Source organism: Manis javanica, chromosome 9, assembly GCF_040802235.1.
Source record: "Manis javanica isolate MJ-LG chromosome 9, MJ_LKY, whole genome shotgun sequence".
NCBI lineage: Eukaryota > Metazoa > Chordata > Mammalia > Pholidota > Manidae > Manis > Manis javanica.
Window position 1 is genome coordinate 51,558,675 of NC_133164.1, and position 23,655 is coordinate 51,582,329.

General features: G+C 35.7%; 1 protein-coding gene across 8 annotated transcripts in view; it reads right to left on the minus strand.

Annotated features, from left to right (window-relative positions):
- VWA8 (von Willebrand factor A domain containing 8) overlaps nucleotides 1-23,655 on the minus strand; it is a 386,353-nt gene that overhangs the window by 162,592 nt on the left and 200,106 nt on the right. For all 8 annotated transcript variants that reach the window (XR_012121063.1, XR_012121064.1, XM_073212563.1 and 5 more), the window contains 5 exons: nucleotides 20,833-20,908; nucleotides 18,823-18,958; nucleotides 16,415-16,534; nucleotides 11,306-11,511; nucleotides 9,924-10,075 (listed from right to left, as the gene is read on the minus strand). Coding sequence is in view for 6 of the 8 variants with exons in the window: in XM_073212563.1 (XP_073068664.1) it covers nucleotides 9,924-10,075; nucleotides 11,306-11,511; nucleotides 16,415-16,534; nucleotides 18,823-18,958; nucleotides 20,833-20,908 (690 nt within the window). In the remaining 2 variants the exon portion in view is untranslated. The remainder of the gene's footprint in view (nucleotides 1-9,923; nucleotides 10,076-11,305; nucleotides 11,512-16,414; nucleotides 16,535-18,822; nucleotides 18,959-20,832; nucleotides 20,909-23,655) is intronic.

Below are 23,655 nucleotides of genomic sequence, written 5' to 3' on the forward strand. Positions count from 1 at the left end.
GGATCATACACCATGACCAAGTGGGATTCAACCCAGGGATGCAAGGATGGTACAACATTCGAAAATCCATCAACATCATCCACCACATCAACAAAAAGAAGGACAAAAACCACATGATCATCTCCATAGATGCTGAAAAAGCATTCGACAAAATTCAACATCCATTCATGATAAAAACTCTCAACAAAATGGGCATAGAGGGCAAGTACCTCAACATAATAAAGGCCATATATGATAAACCACAGCTAACATTATACTGAACAGCGAGAAGCTGAAAGCTTTTCCTCTGAGATCAGGAACAAGACAGGGATGCCCACTCTCCCCCACTGTTATTTAACATAGTACTGGAGGCCCTAGCCACGGCAATTAGACAAAACAAAGAAATACAAGGAATCCAGATAGGTAAAGAAGAAGTTAAACTGTCACTATTTGCAGATGACATGATATTGTACATAAAAAACCCCAAAGACTCCACTCCAAAACCACTAGAACTGATATCGGAATACAGCAAAGTTGCAGGATACAAAATTAGCACACAGAAATCTGTGGCTTTCCTATACACTAACAATGAACTAATAGAAAGAGAAATCAGGAAAACAATTCCATTCACAATTGCATCAAAAAGAATAAAATACCTAGGAATAAACCTAACCAAGGAAGTGAAAGACCTATACCCTGAAACCTACAAGACACTCTTAAGAGAAATTAAAGAGGTCACTAACAAATGGAAATTCATCCCATGCTCCTGGCTAGGAAGAATTAATATCGTCAAAATGGCCATCCTGCCCAAAGCAATATACAGATTCGATGCAATCCCTATCAAATTACCAACAGCATTCTTCAATGAACTGGAACAAATAGTTCAAAAATTCATATGGAACCGTCAAAGACCCCGAATAGCCAACGCAATCCTGAGAAGGAAGAATAAAGTGGGGGGATCTTGCTCCCCAACTTCAAGCTCTACTACAAAGCCACAGTAATCAAGACAATTTGGTACTGGCACAAAAACAGAGCCACAGACCAGTGGAACAGAATAGAGACACCCTAAGAATGCAGCTGTCCAGTTTGAAAAAGACAGATGCACCCCTATGTTTATCGCAGCACTATTTACAATAGCCAAGAAATGGAAGCAACCTAAGAGTCCATCAGTAGATGAATGGATAAAGAAGAGGTGATATACATACACAATGGAATATTATTCAGCCATAAGAAGAAAACAAATCCTACCATTTGCAACTATATGGATGGAGCTAGAGGGTATTATGCTCAGTGAAATAAGCCAGGTGGAGAAAGATAAATACCAAATGATTTCACTCATCTGTGGAGTATAAGAACAAAGAAAAACTGAAGGAACAAAACAGCAGCAGAATCACAGAACCCAAGAATGGACTGACAGTTACCAAAGGGAAAGGGACTGGAGAAGATGGGAGGGAAGGGAGGGATAAGGGTGGGGAAAAAGAAAGGAGGCATTACGATTAGCATGTGTAGTGGGAGGGAGGGCATGGGGAGGGCTGTACAACACAGAGAAGACAAGTAGTGATTCTACAGCATCTTACTACGCTGATGGACAGTGACTGTAATGGGGTTTGTGGGGGGGACTTGGTGAAGGGGGGACCCTAGTAAACATAATGTTCTTCATGTAATTGTAGATTAATGATAACAAAATAAAAAAGAAGCTCTAATACATCCCATATTGGCTCTTTGAAGACCACAGAAAGAATTACACATCTTGAAATCTAATTAGAAGTGGAGAATTGCTTAATGAAATGATTCAATGGTTGATAGGCTGATATCTAGCCTAAAAAAATGGATCTAATATATTTTACAATTTTCTTTCAAAAATATACAAATGTTAAAAACCTTCATTTTTTTGAGAAAAATTAACGTTTCTCAACTTTAGTTTTTACAGACAATTTCAGGGATAATCATGAAATCTGGTTTGAATTTCTCAGCTCATTCTAAATAATAGTCATGAAAGTTACAGGCTGCCTGGTTCCAGCTAAAAATAGCTCTCTCTGATTGGCAGGGTTTGGGAAGGTATCCCGTATGGCAGTTATTCTCGAACTGTATAACAAGATGCTGTTGGTGGCAAAGACTGTAACTGAGAGACACAATGCAGGGTGTTCTGGAGTTGCACAACAAATTGACTCTGTCCTGTTCCTTGGGAACATGAAGTGTTGTTTCTAGACTGTTCCTGTAGGCTCCAGGTTGGCCAAGTGAGGTAAACCAAAGCCCTTCATTTGTTTTCCACTCCTGAGCCCTCCCAATAAGCTTTGGAAAAATCTGACCATTACTAACTCTCTCCTCTTCAACAAATTAAGCAATTAAGGGAAAGGGAAAGCAGTATATTTGGGTGTATGAATAAGCTTTGGATTTTGAAATGTAATCATTAATTTGGGGGTAACTCTAAACTAATAACCAATTAGCAAAAGGTCCTATATTCCATTCTGAAATCTGTCCTCCAACTCCAACCAGACTTAAACTGTTATACCTGATTTGATACCAACAATGGTATTTTCTGTGGTTTTAAGATCCTGTCACTTGTATTGTTTGACTTTCTTAGGGTCTTAGCTGGAATGATATCTGGATTTGATTTTAAGGGAGAGTAGGATGAACTTAAGGCCTATAAATAGCATTACTTTTTATTTTCATGAATTTATGTTTTCTAAAACAATGAAGCATTTCAACTTATATGTTGTAATGTTTCCTAATCCCTTGTGGAAGTATTAATAACAATCTGGAAGAAAATTCTTTAACTGAAAGAAAGGTGAATATCAAAATTGTGACCCAGGTCAAATTACATAGCACTTGAACAAGTTACAGAGATGAAAAAAAAATTTTTTTCTAAGCATCCATATAATTCATAACATAATGCATATGGACACCAAAGTCAAGTAATAGACTCTGAATGACATGTGAGACTGTTTCCATAAAGAGGTGAGTTAAGGCTTTAAAGAGTATGTCCTGGCAAATTTCTGCCTTTTCTGAACATTTGCCAATACTGTTTCTGGAATATGAAGGAAACACATGAAAAAGATTTAGATCTTTCTAGGGCATTTTACAGTTGGAAGTTGTTGTATACCTATTATCAACAATTCCTAAAACATTTCCTTACCACAAAAACTACTAATTTTCAAGGGAAAATTACCCTCCAGGGTAGTTTCATCAACTCCAAAAAATTCACCAATTACTACCATCTATGAAAAGAAAAAGAACAATTCCAATTTTAGTAGTCCTTATTCATGCCTAATGTTTTAAATCCAACCTCTGGTAAAAATTGAGTAGAATTGTCCAACTGAGTTTATGGGAGACTTTCACAGAATAACCCTGACAAATATTTCTACCTTCAGCTCTTACCCTTTCCTCTTACTCTCCAGCCAACTTATGCCTTAGTCACCTTGAACTGCTACTTGCTGTTCCTGAATATATTATACATTTCCATGCTTCCATTAGGCCATTACCTCTGCCCAAAATTCCTTTCTACTACTGCCTCTTTGATGAAATCCTTCTCATTCTTAAGGCCCAATTCAAATGTCACTTCCCCTTTCATCTCTCACCCATATTTCTTCTTTCTGGGCAGAATGAATCTCTTGCTCTTCTGGGTTCCTGTAGAAATTTGCACCTATGGAACCCTTAGAAACTCTTAGGAGAGAGTTCTGTAGAATTTGCAATTTTCAAATTTAAGACCTGATAGGAATCAAGTTTTAGTGAGTATGGTCAGAAGTGAATTTATGAAATCTCTTGCATACATTTATATTTACTAAAATAAAAAGTCAGCACACTAAATAAAATAGAAAAACCTCTTTAAACACTGTAGTGTTTAGTAATAATGGGGACTACTGTTCCCAGGTACCCTCCCCTGTTTGGTAGAAACTTCTGAATCTCCTTCTTTACAGTCTCACATGATGTTGGTAAATTAATTTTTCTTAGTTGCAAACATACGCACATGAGTATGTGTATTTTTCCTTTCTTTACCTGACTCTGCATTTGGACATTATGGTTTTCACTTTATAACTTTGATTTGTGCTCATGTGCCACCTAGGTTCTGCTGAGGTGACAGACATGAAGAGTAATTAGGGTATATAAGGTGGAAAAAGATTTGGGGGAATTTGCTATTCTCGGCTGACCCTTCTCAAACACGCTCCCTGACATGCAGAGGGACACTGCAGTCTTAGTGCCGGTGCCCGGCGTCAGTCCACACTGAAGCGGGTAGCAGTTTGGTGTCGTCAGCTTGCTACACGCATCGCTAGCTGTCTTCCTCCTCACAGAAATCTCCAGACTACAGTTTTTGGGGCCTACGTTTCCTTTCTCTCCTTTTTCTTCAAATTTTACTGTACAAATGCCTCTTTTTTTGCCATCTGCTTTACCAACCACATCTTAGTATTTTCAAATCTTAAGTTCCTTCCTTTTCTAATTATCTAGATCAAGAATGACTGGGCCTGAATCTCTTCCAGTTGGAAATTTTCCCAGAGAAAACCAAAATGGCCATTTCCCACAAGAAGGGCTCATAAAATGAGAGAACCCTACTGTGAATGTAGCACTTGGAGTACAACATTCCATTACAAGGTTGGTAGTTTATATGTTTTCCAACAAGACTGTGAATTAATTGAGGGTAAGACATACATCTTACTCACTTGACTCCCTGGCACCAGAATCCACCGACTCTGCCACCAACATCTCTCCCACTTCTGTCCCTCATTTCTGCGGCCACGACCTAGGCCCTCACCTTCCTCACCTGGAATCCTGTGGCTGCTTCCCAATGGGTCTTGCTGCCCCCAGCTTCACTGCCTTTCCATTTGTTATCTTTTGAAAACCAAAAGGGGCTTTTTAAATTATGAATCTGACCATGCTACTCTCTGGCTTAAAATTCTTCTGTGATGCCCCCTCACTCTTCTCTCCCTTCAAGCCTCACCACACAGCATGCCCTCACTTACCCTAGTTTTAGTCACCGAACTACTTGCAGTTTCCAAAATGCACCACGCCTTCTTCACAACTGTCTCTTTTATGTGCCAGGAGAGAGCCTAGCCATAATCCTTCAAAGACCCAGCTTGGTTATCCTCCCTGCCTCTCCCCCTGGGCAAAAGGGAGCATTACTACCTCTTTGTTCTCATGTGGCTCTAAAAGAAAACAAGTCACTCAGTACTCAGTGCCTCTCCAGTTATACATGATCTTCTTGAAGGCAGGTACTGAGCCTTCTCCTCCTTTGTAATTCTGACTCCCTGCCATAAATGGTTGATTGTGTTTGTTAAGTATGGGAATGCTTGGTTACATTAGAATCACCAACATATTCCCTAAATGTTTCTTACCTCCATGGTAAATTGCAAACTACCACAGCATATCTTCCCCACTGCATCCTGACTGTGTGACTCTCAACAAATGATGCAATCTATTTCGTAGGTGTATTTGGGAGAGTTACTTATAAGTGGGGTTTGGGGATTTCCATCCACCCAGGTGACAGATCACACTTACAAATGCCTAAGGGTTCAAGGACAGTTTTGTGAGATTGCTTAAGATGAGTATGAAAGTATACTCACAAATCTTAACAATTTCTATGTAGATTGGTTATATTAAACATTTTTCTTCTGCACCTCCATAAAGGAGCTGAAAGTGAGTGAAATGGCTATGAAGCTACTTGAGAATACAAGGCAAAAACCATGAAGCATAAAACACAATACCAACCTTCTGCTTATAATAGTTTTGAGATGTCATTATGTAAACCTTATTATTTTTGAAAACTAAGAGTTCTTTTACAAAGTGAAAGCAATTATCATGCAGAATGGAATTGTACACTTTATAACTCCATGATTAACAATGTAAACTCATTTGTAGAAACTAAGACTACAAAAAGAAAATTAAAGCATATAATATTTTGGAAAATGGGAGAAGCACACAGAGTGTCTTTTAGTTTCATGGGATAAACAGCAAACTGATCATCATTCCTATTTTCAAAGATAAACCTAATGAAACTACTCCAAAGGGAGGCCTTAGTTGGGGATGGCCTTTGATGCCTCTGGTCCTTTGAAGACCCCACAGTTTGTTCTGGTTCTCTGAGAAGCAACAGCTGCTATTGATGTTCCAAATACTCAGGATAAGTCTTTAACATAGAAAACCAATTCTAGACAGATATCCTTTTAAAGACAAAGTCTATATTGATTTACTTTTGACTTACTTTTCATTGTAAGCATGGCTAAAACCTCAAAGTCTGAATCTACAATAACTCTGTGAAGAATAAGAACTTGTGTATTACACATGTATGACATCATAGCCAGTGATGATTTCCAAGTTGATTACCTAAAGCCTCAAGGCCCTTCCAAACTAAAACTATTGGTAATTTTCAGTGTCCAAAGAATAATTCTGATATAGAAATTGCCTACAATCTACATGTCAATCTGCTTATATATATCCTTAGAATTGGAATTAAAATGATGTATATTACAGCTCTACCCCTGATTAGCTTTCTAACCTTAAGTAAGATAATCTATATGACTTTGGCTGGAAGTATTATATATGTGTATGTGTATGTCCCAGTAATGACATTTGAAACTCAAGAGGTCTGATTATATTTTTTAAGAGCTCAGATTTTAATCCAAATCCCCTGTGTCTGCCTAAATTTCTCCCACCCATTGTGCCCCCTTATTTGTAATGTTCACTATTTCCTTGGCATATCCTTTTCAATGTATTTGAAACTTAAAAGGGAATAATTAAGAATTCCCAGGAGGCACTAGTGGGAAGAGACAGATGTGATGTGGGGGTCTAGATAGCCAATTCTGATCCCAGTATTAAGATCTGGGAATATACTGAAGATCAAGAAGGCTCCACTATAGTGTGATCAAACAAAGTAAAATAACCACCCAGTAAGAATCAGCCCAAAAGTGTCAGGTTTAGCCAAGGTTTAGCAAAGAAGACAAGTCATATGTTCCTGCTAATATCACACTGGGCCTTTAAAAAATGTGCAGGGACCTATGAGATAGGTACCATCACTGCACTAATTAGAACAAAAGGGAAAGTATCTCTCCTTTGGAATTTCTCTAAAGAGCATGAACAGGACATCACCAAAGCCAAAGCATATTCTGATTTCAGCTGAGGATGAAGGTAGAAGACTGTCCAAGAGTGGTCAAGTATCACCTCTGCACCATGTGAAAAATTCTCTCTTCTACAACTTCTGTCTTACATCTCTTTTTTAATGGAAAAACGTTTCTATCTCTATCTTAAGTGTGAATGTGACTATCTTATTGGACTCAATGCAGTTTTGCCCCGATCCAATGAGCTCTGGGGATGGATTAGAGAACAAGAAAATCAACAAGTTGCAGCAAGAATTTTTTATTCAGGGCAAAAGGATATCAACAGTAATTAAAATATTTTGTCCTTTCTTAGAAACAGAAATCCAGTGTGATTCTTCTTCCCTAATGCAGTATCTGTAGAGGTGGGCAGGGGCAGCCTTGAAGAGCTGGTTTAGCAAAAGGGCTAGTGAAGTAAAAGATTTTGCAAAAATTCTAGAAAAGTCAAAGCAAATCTTATATAAGACTGCATGGGAGCAACTTTAAATCTTCAGAAGTCTATGTGGTTACTATTAATAGTGTGTTACTCTAGGGGGAAAAAAGAAAGTGTTTTTCATTTGAGCAGATGAAAGAAAATTAAGATTACATTAAAAGGCAAAGAATGTTAGAATAAGGAACCTTATTACCCCTATGAAAATGACCATATAGACTGGGCTCACTAGGACAGTCTTATTTCAGAGTTTTTACAGAGTTGTTGTTAATAATGACCCCTGCCATTCTCAAAAATGCTGAATAAGAAGGTAAGTTGTGTGGTTATGCTATCTATAATAAAATGCCTTCTTTTAATCAACAGGATAAACTCTGCTTCTCCATGTCTGACCCAGGCATACAGATTGAGTGTAAATGCTAAATTCCCAAGCCATTCAATTTACCATGGTATCCTCTCAAAGGACAGGGCTGATAATTTGATAGATGAACGCAACCTCTGGATTTCACTGACGGGCAACAAAAAAACAACATCCCTACATTTGAGCTGCTCAAGTCATCTACAACTTACAGACTAGGAAAAAATGCTTCAGCTGTACAAACTGTAGTCTACTATTATCTCTGCCCCCTGGGGAAAATTCACTCATCCTGCACGTCTGCTTTAAGTCTGATTTTGGCTATATGCAGTGGGTGGATAACTACTTGTTTCCATGCCCATCTTAGGCATGAATGTTGTTTCCAGCTTCTGTGGACTGCTGCTTCCACTCATCAGTAAGTACTAGAGTTGGAATTAACCTTATAACAGCAAGAATTAATAAGCCATGGCAAGAATTTTTCAGTTTAGAACTGAGGACAGTAATGAGTAAGTTAAATCATTTTATCTGTTTTCCTTAGCAACTTAAATTGCCAACAATTTTCTTTTGATAGATCTTACCAACTAATTTGTGTTTTGATTTTTATTTCAAGTTGTGCAAGGACACAAATAAAGTTATTTTAAATCACTAGCCTAGTTTCCATGCAGCTAGAACTCTTAATTGTACATATTTGTTAATGGTAATAGAAACTATCTTATTTCCAATTGAAAATAAAGATACAGTGTATAAAAAGGAAATATAAAACATGAGTACTAATGGAAGTTTGTATATTAAAGACAAATTCTTGAGCTCTTCTAGTATCAAAGATATGCTATACCCATTAAATTACCAAACTAGTTTCCAAATGCCCATAAACACTGCTAATCAATCAATAAAATAGTGTTTTACAGTAGTGTTATGTATTAGCGACTGACACCAAATTACTCCTCAAAAAAAATTTTACTCATTCATTAATAACAAAACTAATTCACTGATAATTCCTAATATAAGCCCATCTTGTGCTTTTACCACAAAAGGGAAATATTTGTTTCTCTTTAAGAAATTCTTGAAGAAACTGTTAAAGCTTTAACAACTTGTTTTTATTGTCAAATATTCTGACAAGCTTCTATAATAACTTCAAAGAATAGATATACAAAGATGGTGCATACACATAGGATATATATGTGTATGTGTTTGTATGTATATATACTTATACATACTTACAGATATATAGCTGGACTAATCATGAATTTATATTCAACAATTTTTTTCCCTAAGGAAGGCAGAGAGTGCCTCCTATATGAGACTAAAGTTAAATAATAATTTAACATAATTATTTTCCCTGGGAATTTATTATAATTAACCATTTTTTATAGAGAAAGATTAATAAATTAAGAAATCATCAGTAAGTTATGCACATTTAAAACTGATTTCTAGTGAATCTACACTGACAATTACTCTACTAATAACCTGTTGACTGCCTTTCTGGCTAACAACATATTTGCAAGATTCTTTACTAAGGTTAAGTACATAGCCTGTAATTACAAAATAAAAGGCAGGCAGCCGGCCCACATGATGAAAATCCATTTGTCTTCACTACCTCTTTCATCTGTCAAGCTGAAGTAAGCAACCAAAATCTCTTAAGTTAAAATGACTATAAATTCAGAAAACTATCATCTTAATAAATAAGAACATCTTAACCAAGTACATATTATCCCTTTATGTAGTTTTTGTGTTTGTACAATGATTTTGCACTAGATTAGGAAATAATGACAGTCATAGTAATTCAACAAAAGGACAGAGACTGTTCAAGAAACAAATATTTCCCTTTATTTGATTATATTACATCTACTCATGGGACAATCAAAATAATTGAAATTCTCAATTTACAGGCCTACAAAGAATGCTATTTGACTGAAATCCAGCCAGCAAATAGCAACGCATGTTTGAAAAGCTTACTTGTGGAAAGGAATTTCCACACCAACTCAGTTTAGTAAAGTATAACAGGAAGACTCAGAATTATCAGCATTTAAGAATCAGAATGGAAATACTCAAGAATATTTTATCAGTTGTGAGTTTGCCTTACTCCTTCGCCAGCTGCACACTGGTAGGCTTCGCTCCGATAGGTATTCCATGTTTGTGTAAAGTGTTAATCAAAATCTCCCTCATGTCATTGTTGTAGGAATCAAAGTCAAACACATTCCTAACCACAGTGGCGAGACCTTCAGCGGGAAATTTCTGTATAAAAAAAATTCCCTTGTTATGCATGTGATAAAATATACAATATTATAATGATTTATAAAACTAATAGAACAATAATGATCAAATGAATGTTAGCAGCCATTTACTAGCCATATCAGATAAAAAGATAGGAGGAATTTATGTACAGTTCCTTTTTTAGTGTTTTCTCTGATGATTTAATGTTTTCCTTTTGGAGGAAGAACAATTCTCTTAAAGAGGATCAGGTCCTGGTGTTCAGTGACTCTGGCTTTCTGAAATCTCCTGCTTTTAATGTAAGTACCAGATTGACCAACTTAAAAAACACTATTTAAATAAAGTAGAGTGTAGAATACCTGAATAAAAGTATTTAGAGAAGTCACAGATCTATGAATAGATGAAAAAAAGACACAGAAGAGCAAGAAAAGAAGGGAAGAAGATAAAAAGCACAGAGATAAAGAAATAGGGAACAGCAGAGGGAAAGAAAACAAACACTCCTAACAGCTAGCTGTATCCTGGTGGTGTCCTCAGGGCCTTTACTGACTCTGTTTGGATTTTCTTCAGGCACTGGGATCTGAGCTGGACTTACCGTGGGTTTGTAGGCAGAATAAAGTTTTCTATTTTCCATTCTAGGTTTTCCTTGGAGGGTTGGGGATGGGGCAGCGGTGAGTCATTAGGTTTTGACTGATAGCCAGGAGACCATTACTTCTTATGAAAGTAGAATTTAATGGGTTTTTAAATTTCTTTTACCAAGGTTGACTACATATGGCTATAAGGAATTTCATTCTCCTGCTGACTTATTCTATCTTATAAAACTTTCTTGCAGAATTTATAAGTATATAATCAATGCTGTTAGTTCCTAGTCTTCTATCTCCAAGTCTTTTGTTTTCAAAATGAAAATATTTTTCACTCAGATACCACAGGCTTGTAGCATAAAGTCAAATAGTAGTAAACTTTCCCTGCTGTCTCCCTCTCTTGTCTTCTCCCATCCCCCTAAAAAACCTCTGCCAAATTTCCTAGCGACTTAGTAATGGCCATGGCACAGAACCTTGCCATAGTCAATTCAAAGGCGAAACACAAAATGTTCACTGGTATCCCAGATTCAAACTTTAGTTCACGAACACTTCATATTATATCATCTGCATCAGTATTGTACTTATAGAAATGGAAAGACTTGGTGTAAATTAAACATTCTAAAAAAGCAAGAATAATGGCTTATCTTAAACCTTTACACATAGGGGCATGACACACCTGTAAATGCTTCACTATGTTGACAACTTCTCTGGTGGAATATGGATAGTTAATAATCCCTTGGTCAGCTAAATTCCTCAGCTCTCCAAAGGCAGCCACGAGCTTCTGAAGGATGGGGTTGGGCACATTTGGTCCATACTGCATAAGCATTTCAAGCTCTGAGTGGGGTTTGGGATTGTCAACTGCATGGCAGCTAAAAATATCACCTATAGGAGAAAAAGTACTCACATTTAGCATGTAACTAATCCATCATAATGACAGGAAATACAGAACAGTCACTTAAAGAGCCATTGGTTGTCCACCAAAGCACTTCTATTTTTCAATGTGTAGAATTGCACAGAAAGCCCAGCCCATCCAACAAAGATAGGTTGGTACAGAGAAGAAAGCAGATGACTAAAGAAAAAGAAAAAGAAACTGAGTGATGAGCAGTTTATCCTGCATAGATTTATTTCTGTTAAAAATTATACAGTAAGTGAATACAATCTCACTGGGAGATACACAAATACAAAGAGCAAAAAAGAGAAGCCCCCCTCCTGTCTCTGCCAACCCTGGGCCCTCCCCTACAGGTACCCAGCATTAACAGCTCAGTGTATTTATTCTTCTACACCTATGTCTATATCAACAAACTATGCATACATACAAACATTTGTAGTTTTGGTGATTTACTCCTTTTCATTAATTGGAAAAATACCCTTCATATGGTTCTGAGATTGCATTTTTAACTTTAACATACATTGAATATCTTCAGACATTATATACATCTATCTCATATGTTTGCTACTTTATGTACTAAAGAAGGGGGATCACTATCACCAATCTTTAAACAATTTATAGGTTGTGCAGATTACTAGAGTATACTTTAGAAGTTAGTTTTGGAGAAGTGAACCTGCAGAGACAATGACTAAATAAGAGTCAGGAAAAAGTACTATAGAAACACAAAATAATTCATCTGTAATTTAGGCTACTGGGAATATACTAGAAAATATAGTCTATGCTCAAGAGAGATGAATTTCTCATATTAAAAGTTCATGACCTTCTGCTGATTCATAAACCAATAGGCCAGGTACCAAAGAAAGTGAAAGTAAACAGATTTACTTAATATGTTCATTTTAGAAAGAAAGGATATCTAGATCTCACTTTGACTTAGAAATATTCAAACAATTATTTTATCATTATTATGTATCATAAAAGCAACTGAATTAAATGCAAGCTATGATAACTTCAAGCCTGTATCTCACAGATTAAACCCATTCAAATACAAATGTGAAGAACAGTTTTCATCTTTTTTGCTTAAAATCAAATGCAACACTAACATGAAACTAGAATTGACCCCTCATTTGTTCTCTCATCAAATGATTTATACCATACACCAAGTACTACTCTAGGTACTTTACATGTATCAGTGATGAAAACTACAAAATTTCTGTCCTCATGGAGTTTATAATCTGGCATTAGGGAGATGATAAACACTAAATACAAATGATAGAAACTGTACATTTCACCATCAATATCATCCACCACATCAACAAGAAAAGGGTAGAAGTCACATGATCATCTCAATAGATGCTGAAAAAGCATTTGATAAAATTCAACATTGATTCATGATAAAAACTCTCAACAAAATAGGTTGAGAGGGCAAGAACCTCAACATAATAAAGGCCATATATGACAAACCCAAAGCCAACATCATACTTACCAGTGAAAAGCTAAAAGTTTTTCCTCTAAAATCAGGAACAAGACAAGGATGCCCACTCTCCCCACTTTTATTCAACATAGTACTAGAGGTCCTAGCCACGGCAATCAGACAACATAAAGAAATAAAAGGCATCCAGATTGGTAAGGAAGAAGTTAAACTGTCACTGTTTGCAGATGAACATGATATTGTACATAAAAAACCCTGAAGAATCTACCCCAAAACTACTAGAACTAGTAACTGAATTCAGCAAAGTTGCAGGATACAAAATCAATACACAGAAATCTATTGCATTCCTATATACTAATGATGAACTAGCAGAAAGAGAAATCAGGAAACAATTCCATTCACAATTGCATCAAAAAGAATAAAATACCTAGGAATAAACCTAACCAAGGAGGTGAAAGACCTCTACCCTGAAAACTACAAGACACTCCTGAGAGAAATAAAAGAAGACACCAATAAATGTTAATACATCCCGTGCTCATGGATAGGAAGAATTAATATTGTCAAAATGGCCATCCTGCCTAAAGGAATCTACAGATTCAATGCAATACCTACCAAAATATCAATAGCATTCTTCAATGAACTAGAACAAATAGTTCTAAAATTCATATGGAACCACAAAAGACTCTGAATAGCCAAAGCAATCCTGAGAAGGAAGAATAGAGCTGGGGGGATTATGCTCCCCAACTTCAAAGTCCACTACAAAGCCACAGTAATCAAGACAATTTGGTACTGGCACAAGAACAGACCCATAGATCAATAGAACAGACTAGAGAGCCCTGATATAAATCCAAACATATACGGCCAATTAATATACAATAAAGGAGTCATGGATATACAAACTGGTGTTGGCAAAACTGGACAGCTACATGTAAGAGAATGAAACTGGACTATTGTGTCTAACTCAATACACAAAAGTAAACTCAAAATGGATCAAAGACCTGAATGTAAGTCATGAAACTATAAAACTCTTAGAAGAAAACAGGCAAAAATCTCTTGAACATAAACATGTGCAATTTTTTCCTGAATGCATTTCCACAGGCAAGGGAAAACAAAGCAAAAATGAACAAATGGGACTACAAGAAACTAAAAAGCTTCTGTAGGGCAAAGGACACCATCAGTAGAACAAAAAGGCATCCTACAATATGGGAGAATATATTCATAAGCAACATATCCGATAAGGGGTTAACATCCAAAATATATAAAGAACTCACATGCCTCAACACACAAAAAGCGAATAACATAATTAAATGGGCAGAGCATATGAACAGACACTTCTCCAAAGAAGAAATTCAGATGGCCAATAGGCACATGAAAAGATGCTCCACATCACTAATTATAAGGGAAATGCAAATTAAAACCACAATAACACCTCACACCAGATAGGATGTTCAACATCCAAAAGACAAGCAACAACAAATGCTGGCAAGGATGTGGAGAAAGGGAAACTGTCCTACACTGCTGGTGGGAATGTAAATTAGTTCAACCATTACAGAAACAATATGGAGGTTCCTCAAAAAAACTAAAAATAGAAATACCATTTGACCTAGTAATTCCACTCCTAGGAATTTACATGAAGAAAATAAGATCCCAGATTCAAAAAGACATATACACTCCTATACTTATTGTAGCATTATTTACAGTAGGCAAGATATGGAAGCAACCTAAGTGCCCGTCAGTAGATGAATGGATAAAGAAGATGTGGTGCATATACACAATGGAATATTATTCAGCTGTAAGAAAAAAACAAATACTACCATTTGGAACAACATGGATGAAGCTAGAGGGTATTATGCTCAGTGAAAAAAGCCAAGCGGAGAAAGACAAGTACCAAATGATTTCCCTCATTTGTGAAGTATAACAACGAAGCAAAACTGAAGGAACAAAAAAGCAGCAGATGCACAGATTCCAAGAAGGGAACAGTGGTTACCAAAGGGAAGGAGTGGGGGAGGCTGGATTGGAAGGGAGGGACAACGGGATTAAGGTGCATTATGATTAGCACACATAATGTAGGGGGATCATGGGGAAGGCAGTATAGCACGGAGAAGATAAGTAGTGACTCTATAGCATCTTACTATGTTTATGGACAGTCACTGCAATAGGGTTTGTGGAGTTACTTGGTAATATGGGTGAATGTAATAACCACAGTGTTGCTCATATGAAATCTTTAAAGATTGTATATCAATGATACCTTAATAAAAAAAATAAACTGTGTGTTTCAAATGAAAAGCACAGTGTAGGACATCAGAAATGGTGGTAGCTGGCAATGTCAGTCAGGTAGGTCTCATGAGGAGAAGACATCTGAGCAAATGCAGAGATCTGGGGGGAGAGTATTCTAGGCAGAGGGTTCAGCTAGTGCAAAGACCCTAATGCAAGATACCTGGCATGTTCAAGGATGAGGCAGGAGAGAAGAGTGGCTGGAACAGAATGAGTGATGGGGATAACAGCACTGAGCAGAACAGAACATAAAGTAAGAGAGATAAGAGGATGTGGAAGACATACTGTGTGCTCTTCTTGAGTAATTCTATGCACATGCAAGCATACACATGTACACACATCCCTTTTGCCTTTTGTTTTTTATTAGTTCAAATAGTAGACAATTACACCCACTGAAACTTGTTTCACTTAATATGTTTTGAGGATTTTAAAATTTAATCAGCATGGATAAACTTATCCCATTCTTTTAAAAAAAGTTGCATGTGTTCTATTATATGGATATGATAGAATTTCTTTATCTAGTCCCATTTGGATGGATATTTGGGTTGTTCTCTTTTTTCTTTGCTATTATAAACAGTGCTGGATTATCTATCCTTATACTTAATCACTGCACAGGTTTCTGTTAAATAAATTTCTTGATGTGGAATTGCTAGATCAAAAAAGCTACTAAGAGACCAAGGCTGCTTCATGTTGAGTATGAGAATTACCAGTATCCAGAATTATCCACTTGCCATAGAGAAGAGAAGTCCTTTGTAAAGGCTCCTGATGATTATTATTATAGGGCCTCTCCAGTTAATGTGAATCAGTCTTCCCAGGGCTGGGCTCAAGCCTTTTCATAATTAGGGGGATGAGACAAAAATCGAAGACTGAAAACCATTCCTTATTTTGTGTTTCATTCTAAGAGGTCCTAGACTACAAAGTATAGTGTAATTAAGAAAACAGGCCCTGGAATCAGATGGACTGAGATATGAAGCCAAGCTCTAATGGTCATGATCTAAGTAACCCTAGAACAAAGGCTCATCTCTCTGAATATCAGATAGTTGCCTCTAAAATGGGGATAACAAATACTCTCACATGGTGGGTGGGATGATCACACAGTGGGACGATATCATTCAGCGAAAGCCAATAGCTTAGTTACTAAGACAATATTTTATTATTACCATTGTTTTTGTTATTATCATGATTATTTTTACCTAAGGTACCGAAGAAATCATTGCCTAGGAAAGGAAATCCAGGTCTGTTGGCCAGAACAATCATCCTAAAATCAGGATGAATCACTATAATATTTTCTCTTCCATTGACACTAGCAGAATCTGAAAAACAAGAACAAAATTTGTTTTTTCTTTATTGCTATTTAATAATTCTTAAGAATATCAAGCTACAACCTTTAAAACAACATAAAAATAAGTAGTCATACTGTTAAATTATTAAAAAACTAAGAAAAAAACTTTGAGAAAGTTTGCTTAAGAACAGAATACTCGTAAAGCATACACTAAATTATAGAGGAAATTGCATTTCTATGTAAATTAAATGCACATCTAAAAAACAAACTTGCCCAAATGTTGGCTCCAGATGCTATTATTTCTTAAAAAAAAAAAAAAGGAAAAAGAATCCATAACAAAGGATAATCCAAACATCGTTTGGTTTTTATCAAGTCAGAAGCTGCATCACTTTGCATACAGCCTGACGTTATGCAGCTAAGGAGTGATTTTTGTTTAGATTATGTATCCTGAAACTTAACCATACAGAATAAAGGTTTTAAACACCGACTCAACACATTAGTGCAATGCTGATTTATTTCCAATCAAGTGATTCTACCACAGTTCTTAAAATAAGTACTTTCAAGTTGGCTGGATATTTGTTCATGCAAATGTTTAAAGAATTAAAGGAACTGAGTATTATATTCTACTGGCATAGATAGAAATGCTAGTCTAGACAATAAATGAAGACAGTAAAAACTTTATTATGGTTATTTTAAGAAGAAGCACTCATCATCTAGGTTTATTTAAATTCCAGCATTAGGCTGTCTATTGTTGATAATGATAGTTGTGAAGCGCCTGAAGTTTTATTTGAGATGAGCCTGTAAAAACCCACACTCATCCTTTTTAATGATATCAGAAAGGAATCTTTCAGTGTGGCATATGTTCATGTGCTAATGCAACCAATAGTTTTAATGTTTGATCTGCGTTAATTTTAGTGACAAATAACAAGGGTACGTGGTCAAAGCCAAAATTTAATTAATAACAATAAAAAGTGAAAATTTTAAAAGGCAAAGAAAATGAAAAAATATAGCCCAGAAGTGATGCTTTATGAAACCATGTTCAAAACAGCTTAGGAGCTCTTATGCTTAAAAAAAAAAGTCATCGGCAATCAAACTTGAGTTAAAAAACTATGATGATTCCTTTACTTCTATAAATCCTTCAAAAATGTATCAGAAAATGTAGAGAGTTACCAGGAAACAATCACTCTTTAACTACAATTATGGTTCAGCAATTCTTTCTTGCTTTCTTTTTCACTGTCATCAAAATGCTTCTAAAAAGGGCATGCAGAATTCCAATCCCGAGTCTGTACGATCTTTCTAAGAGACAGTATTCGGACTAATTCAAATTCTAATTTTATGGGAATTTATGGGAAAACCCCATAAATTCATTGTAAGACCAAAATATTAGAATACTTTTATTAATACTGAGTTTCCTAGGCTCAGAAATGGCAGTCTTGCAGTGTCAATACCCAAGAAGAACATCTCAGTGGTGATGCCCTTGCACATATTTGATGGGGTCTTATTTACATGCTCTCTTCAAATATTGAAGATTTTAGTTATTAGTTTCAATTTGCTTGGTTACCCTGCTACTGGCTATATCTTTTCAATGGCTAGCTATAAACTGTCAAATCTTTTTATGACATAAAAATTTTTAATTAGAAATTAGAAAATGTTCTCACATTATACATTAGAGAAGCTTACTTTTTCCTTGTAGGTTAAACAGACTGATGAGATTCATCTATCTACACTTTCCCTAACAAAAACAAGAAAACAAATGAAATAAAAGATTATCCAAAACAGAGGATAATTTCTTCCTGAAGCAGGTGTGTGTGTGTGTATAATATATGTGACTATACACACACACATATATTCACACATGTATATGGTAAACATATATATAAAATAAAATGCCCAGTCCATTTTTCCTAATTATTCTGAGCTAATAACAATAATTTTTTAATATTGTAATAAAAATACACTAGAGCTTTAAAAATTTTCAGATAACAATGAAAGAAAATAAATTGCATAAAAATGATTGAGAAATGAGTATAATAAAGATTCTGTGTTGCTATTCTAAGAGTAGAAAAATATGAAGCTTATTTGTTCTAAAACTGCTGTTGAAATCTTCAAAGATGCTTTCTGGCTATATAAAAAGTAAAACTGATTAGGCTAGATTCAGACATACTGATTATTACAAGTGATTGTCAATACAGACAACTTAAGTTATACCAAAGTTATTATGCTTTTTTACTTGTGAATAAGTAGCCAGCTAAGTATGATTTGATACCAGAGATTTAAACATTGCATATATTGAAAGAAAAGTTGCTTTATTATACTCACTTGCAACAATGCGTCTTCCATCTGCTAGAATCATTTCTCCATTTTCTACCAGAGTTTTTAAAATACAGGTGACGTTTGTTGGGGCTTTGTCTGCCTCATCTACTACCAGAACATGACCCAGCTTTACTGCTTTAACCTTTGAAAAAAGAACATATATTGTAAAAAAAAAAAAAAATGAAAGCATTTAAAATTTTTCATTTTTTAATCAGTGTTTTGCATTTATAATAGTAGCTGGTGCTATTTAAGTTATGGATACACTATTACAAAAAAATGTGCAGCAAAGCTGGAACAAAATTTATGGATCTCTACCAAAAACTTCACATAGTTACTAAATTTGTAATTCTGCAGTCATCACTTTATTTTCCTTTAGCATCATCATTATTCCTATGTTAGTGATGCCCACAATATACCACATCCCAGAGCAGGGGAGATTTAAAACAAGTGTAAGGGTGGAATGAAAGAGCCACGGGGGTTAAGAGGAGTGGATATTAGTACATTGCATTTGTTTCGGCTCTAAAAAAAGCATACAATTTTAACAGATCAGAATGGAGGGTGAAAAGGTGAGTATTCAAGACCAAGGGAATCAGTGGTCAAACTCAGGATACCCTAGAGCCTAGGGGAGGAGAGAATGTGAGCACTCTATTGTGGCTGAAGCCCAGATTAAATGCAAGAAGAGCTGAGAACAGGGTCTGAGAGGGTAGATCAGATCTCTAGTACTAAAAACCTGATTGCAATACCAAGAAATACTTTACCTCATTAAGCAATGGGATGTAATTAAAAATTTATGAGTTCAGACATGGTAGGAATGGGGCCTGGAGCTACACTTTAGGACATTTAGTCTGACAGCAATATGCAGTATAGACAAAAGGGGATGACCATAAAAATTTGATTCAAATGTGATTTGAGGACCCAATTTTAGCAGAGGCGGCATGGGAAAAATGAGAGAAAAAAAAGAAGCATTAGACGGATAGGAAGAGTTTTTCAGGGGTATAATCTATAGTTTGGGCAACTAGTTAGGTAAGAAGAGGGGAGGGAAAATTGAGAAAGAGTCCTGGGTCTTGGGTGACTGAGTGAATAAAAGAAAGGTAAAAGCTATGAAAAAGTCTGAACATTTTTAGAGAATGGATAGGACGAGATACTCAATGAATTTAAATGTAATGCCAAAGGTTATTTTTTTAAATAGCAGTAAATATAACAAAATGGACATCAAAAACTTTTCATTACACAGTTTTGGCAAATATTTTTAAGGAAATACAAAATAAGAAATAGATGACCCCCTCTACCACAAATATTTTGTTCCATATTGCAAAAAAACTGATAAAGATTTTCTTTTTAATTTTAGGATAAAATTAACTGATTAAAAAAATAGAAGAAATTGTGTAGCTCTACCCACAAACCCAGCTTTACATCCCTGTTAGGGTAAGTCAGGCCTAACCTGGGAGAATTCAGACAGGAGATCCTAAAGACGCCACTACTCTTCAGGGTCTGGGCCACAAAGGTTCTCATAACGGCTTTTTTGTGCCATTGCTACAAAGGAGTTACCTACACAGTGAGGCATGTGTGGCAGACCAGGACTTCTTCTGATCTCATGTAAGAAGCTGAGGAATAGATCTTCCCAGCTGCCCAAACCATTGGACTAATATTTTATTCATTAAAATCATTTCAAAAAACATTCCAGGAGCATTTTCTAATTTCAAACTCTATACATTTGAGAACAGCAGCAAACTTTAAAAAAAGAATTATGGAATGGAAAAAAAAATCATTAGGGGATTCTATCATTCACTAAATCACTCTGCAGAGAGAACACAATAAGAAAACATTATTTTCCCAATAATTTGCATTTAAATATCCACTCCCTAAATGACATATGGGTGAGTGCTTCCCAGTTAGGACTGAAATATACTGAGAGCCATGGGACATTTCCCCCTCTCAAAGGCTGAAATACAGCTATCATTAAAAAAAAATACAGTTGAGAATATTTATATAATTTTATATAATCAGATTACTAACCAAAGGTGAGTCTTCATATACAATAAGTCCATCTTTAACAGAAGGCTGAAGAGTAAGGGTTTGTACTGTGGTGTCCCTAAAGTTAAAACCAATATATTTTAGTTAGTAAGGAAATAAACTTATGTTTGCTCATGTATAAAAATACAACACAAAAGAATACTTTTTTCTTTTTGCTCACCATCCTGCTTTTCCCAAAATGAGTAATAACTGCAAGTGAAGTTCCATTCAGCAACAGTACTTTATGTAAGCATAAATTACAAGGATTTGGGAATTAATCCAGATTTACAGGTTACCCAGGTTCTTTACTTCTCTTTTTCCTTCTGGTGATTTCTCATGTGACTGTTTCACTCCTCAAAATCACCTTGTGAAGGTGAAGGAGAGAAATTAAAAATATGTATTTGTATCATATGTATAATACTTATATTATCTTTAAATAATCTTGATGGCAAGTTTGTGATGGCTGACATGCTGACATGACCACTTAGAGCAAGTCTATGGCTCAATCTGCCGTTCACAAGGCACCAAAGCCAGTTATTACTTATATATCATTTAGGTAAGTAATAAAACTCAGGAGGAGGGTCGCTGATAAAACACTTGGAAGCACAGCACATGCCAGACAGGAGTGTAATTACATGTCAGCTTCAGCTATTTGCTTCTGGCGACCATTGCCGCTGCTGGGACTGACAGTTCCCTGACTAACCTCTACTTGATCTTCAGGATATCAGCATAGGTGGTTCTTCTTAGAAATCCTCTCCTTGATCCTTTTTAGACCAGGTTAGGTGGCCTTGCTGTATGTTCCCTCTGAGCCCTGAGTCTCCCGTATCTTAGCTCTTTACACACTGTATTGTAGTTGCTTAAGATTTAAGAGCGTGGAGCACGTCTACCTCCTCCCTTACCCTGTCCCCAGCATCTAATGGACGTCCGGCACACAGGATGGATTTAATAAATATTTGTTGAGCAAATGAGTGAGTATTTCAACAAGTATCTGTTGAAAAAATGAATAGAAGTTGCTAAAAGTTAAAAAATCAACACTGTAACTCAGTGCAACACACACTGAATGGACTTCCAAATTTATTGGATCATGGAGATTTTTTTTTTGACAAAGAATATGGAACTACAGAATACATTTTAGTAAATTCGGGGTTAGACATTAAGGCTGACTCTCAGAGGTAAGGAATTTTCCTTATTCATTTATAGGTGTCTATCAGAAAGTACAATTATGCTGAGAAATACAGTCAAGGGACTGAGGGAGAGATGGTTTATGCCCATCAGGGACTCCAGTTGGGTTGATTTTAGACTTATTTATTATCGTAGGTAACTTCCACATCAGACTCCTCATTTACCAAGGCTGGAGCAGGGATGTTGGCAATACAATTATTGACATTTACAATTTCTAGACTACCTAATTTATTTTCACCTAGCTGGAAGGCTTCTCCCTCTAATCTGACTAAATGGTGATTGGTTTCTTTAGTTAATCCCCCGGGGTTCTGGCCTATTGCCGTTCCTGATCTGTTCCAAGCTCCCACCCATAATCCTGGCTCTCCTGGGTCCTGGTGCCTGTCCACCATCTACTGGTTCCTATGGCCCTACCACTACACTTCACACAGAATCCAATGTTATTCTTTTATCTTTGCTAAAATTTAAATTAAAATGTGTTTAAAATAAAGCACTGGGGGATGCTAAGGAAAATGAGAATATATTGTGACAATTTATTGGTGCTTGTCAACTTGTAGTATGAATGTTTCTTATGCAACATAATAATATATAATCAGATATCCATTTCTGTATTCCTGGGTCTTATCAGCTTACTATAGAACACACTTCATGCTATCTTCTGCTAAAAAATTAATATTTAGGACTTTAAACAAATAAGAACAGTTTAATTAATCTCACTTCGATTCAGTTTTAATATTCTAGCTATACAGAAGATGGTGGGTGAAGAAAAGAAAGAGATGTGCTCACAGATTTTTATAGCAATGTAATGAATTTCTCACCTCAGCTGTCACTTATTTAATGAGCAACAACATGACACCTTCCAGAACCAAAATGGAAAAGGAATTCTTATATCATTGTCAGTAGAAAGAAAATTCAGTTGTTACCTTAATAATTACAGTGCTTCATAGCAGATTTAACAAAAGGAAAGTCAAGCTGCATTCTAATTTTTAAAAGGCAAGTGAAATTGTTCTATAATACTTGAATTCTGATAGTATACAACTTGCAAAATTAGATTTCTCAAAAGACTTTTATACTAGAAATAAAAACTATAGGTTTCAGGGAGTAAGCATAAATCAAATGTTTTCCAAAAAGGACTACAAATGAGGATAAATAAAGATGGGGAACATGGCTTTCACTGGAACTGTCTGTGAGAAAGAGGAATTTATGGAAAAGAGTGGTTTCCTTCTATTCTTATTATTGATCCTCCATTTCATACATCAAAGGAAAAGCAAAGGCTAGTAAATTACATAATATAATATTTAGTTAAAAAAATAGGGTGCTTACATGTAAGTTTCCCTGATTATATAAGGGTGGAAATAACACACTATCTTCTGCATGGTACTTCAAGAAAAAAAATCTTGTTTTTCAAGATATCTTATTATAATAAACTTATTATAAACTTCAACTTAGTAAGTGGTAAGGTGACTACTATTGCTATGGGTAGCATGTAAATTGACTCTTAAAGACAATATAATGATTCTTTTTCAGAAAAGAGTTTATTGAAATCATCGCTCTGTATAGGAGCACCTTGTATCAATATAATTAAGCACAGAAAAAAGCAATGACTTTAAGAGAATTATTATTTTTTGCTACAATTTCAAATCTGTT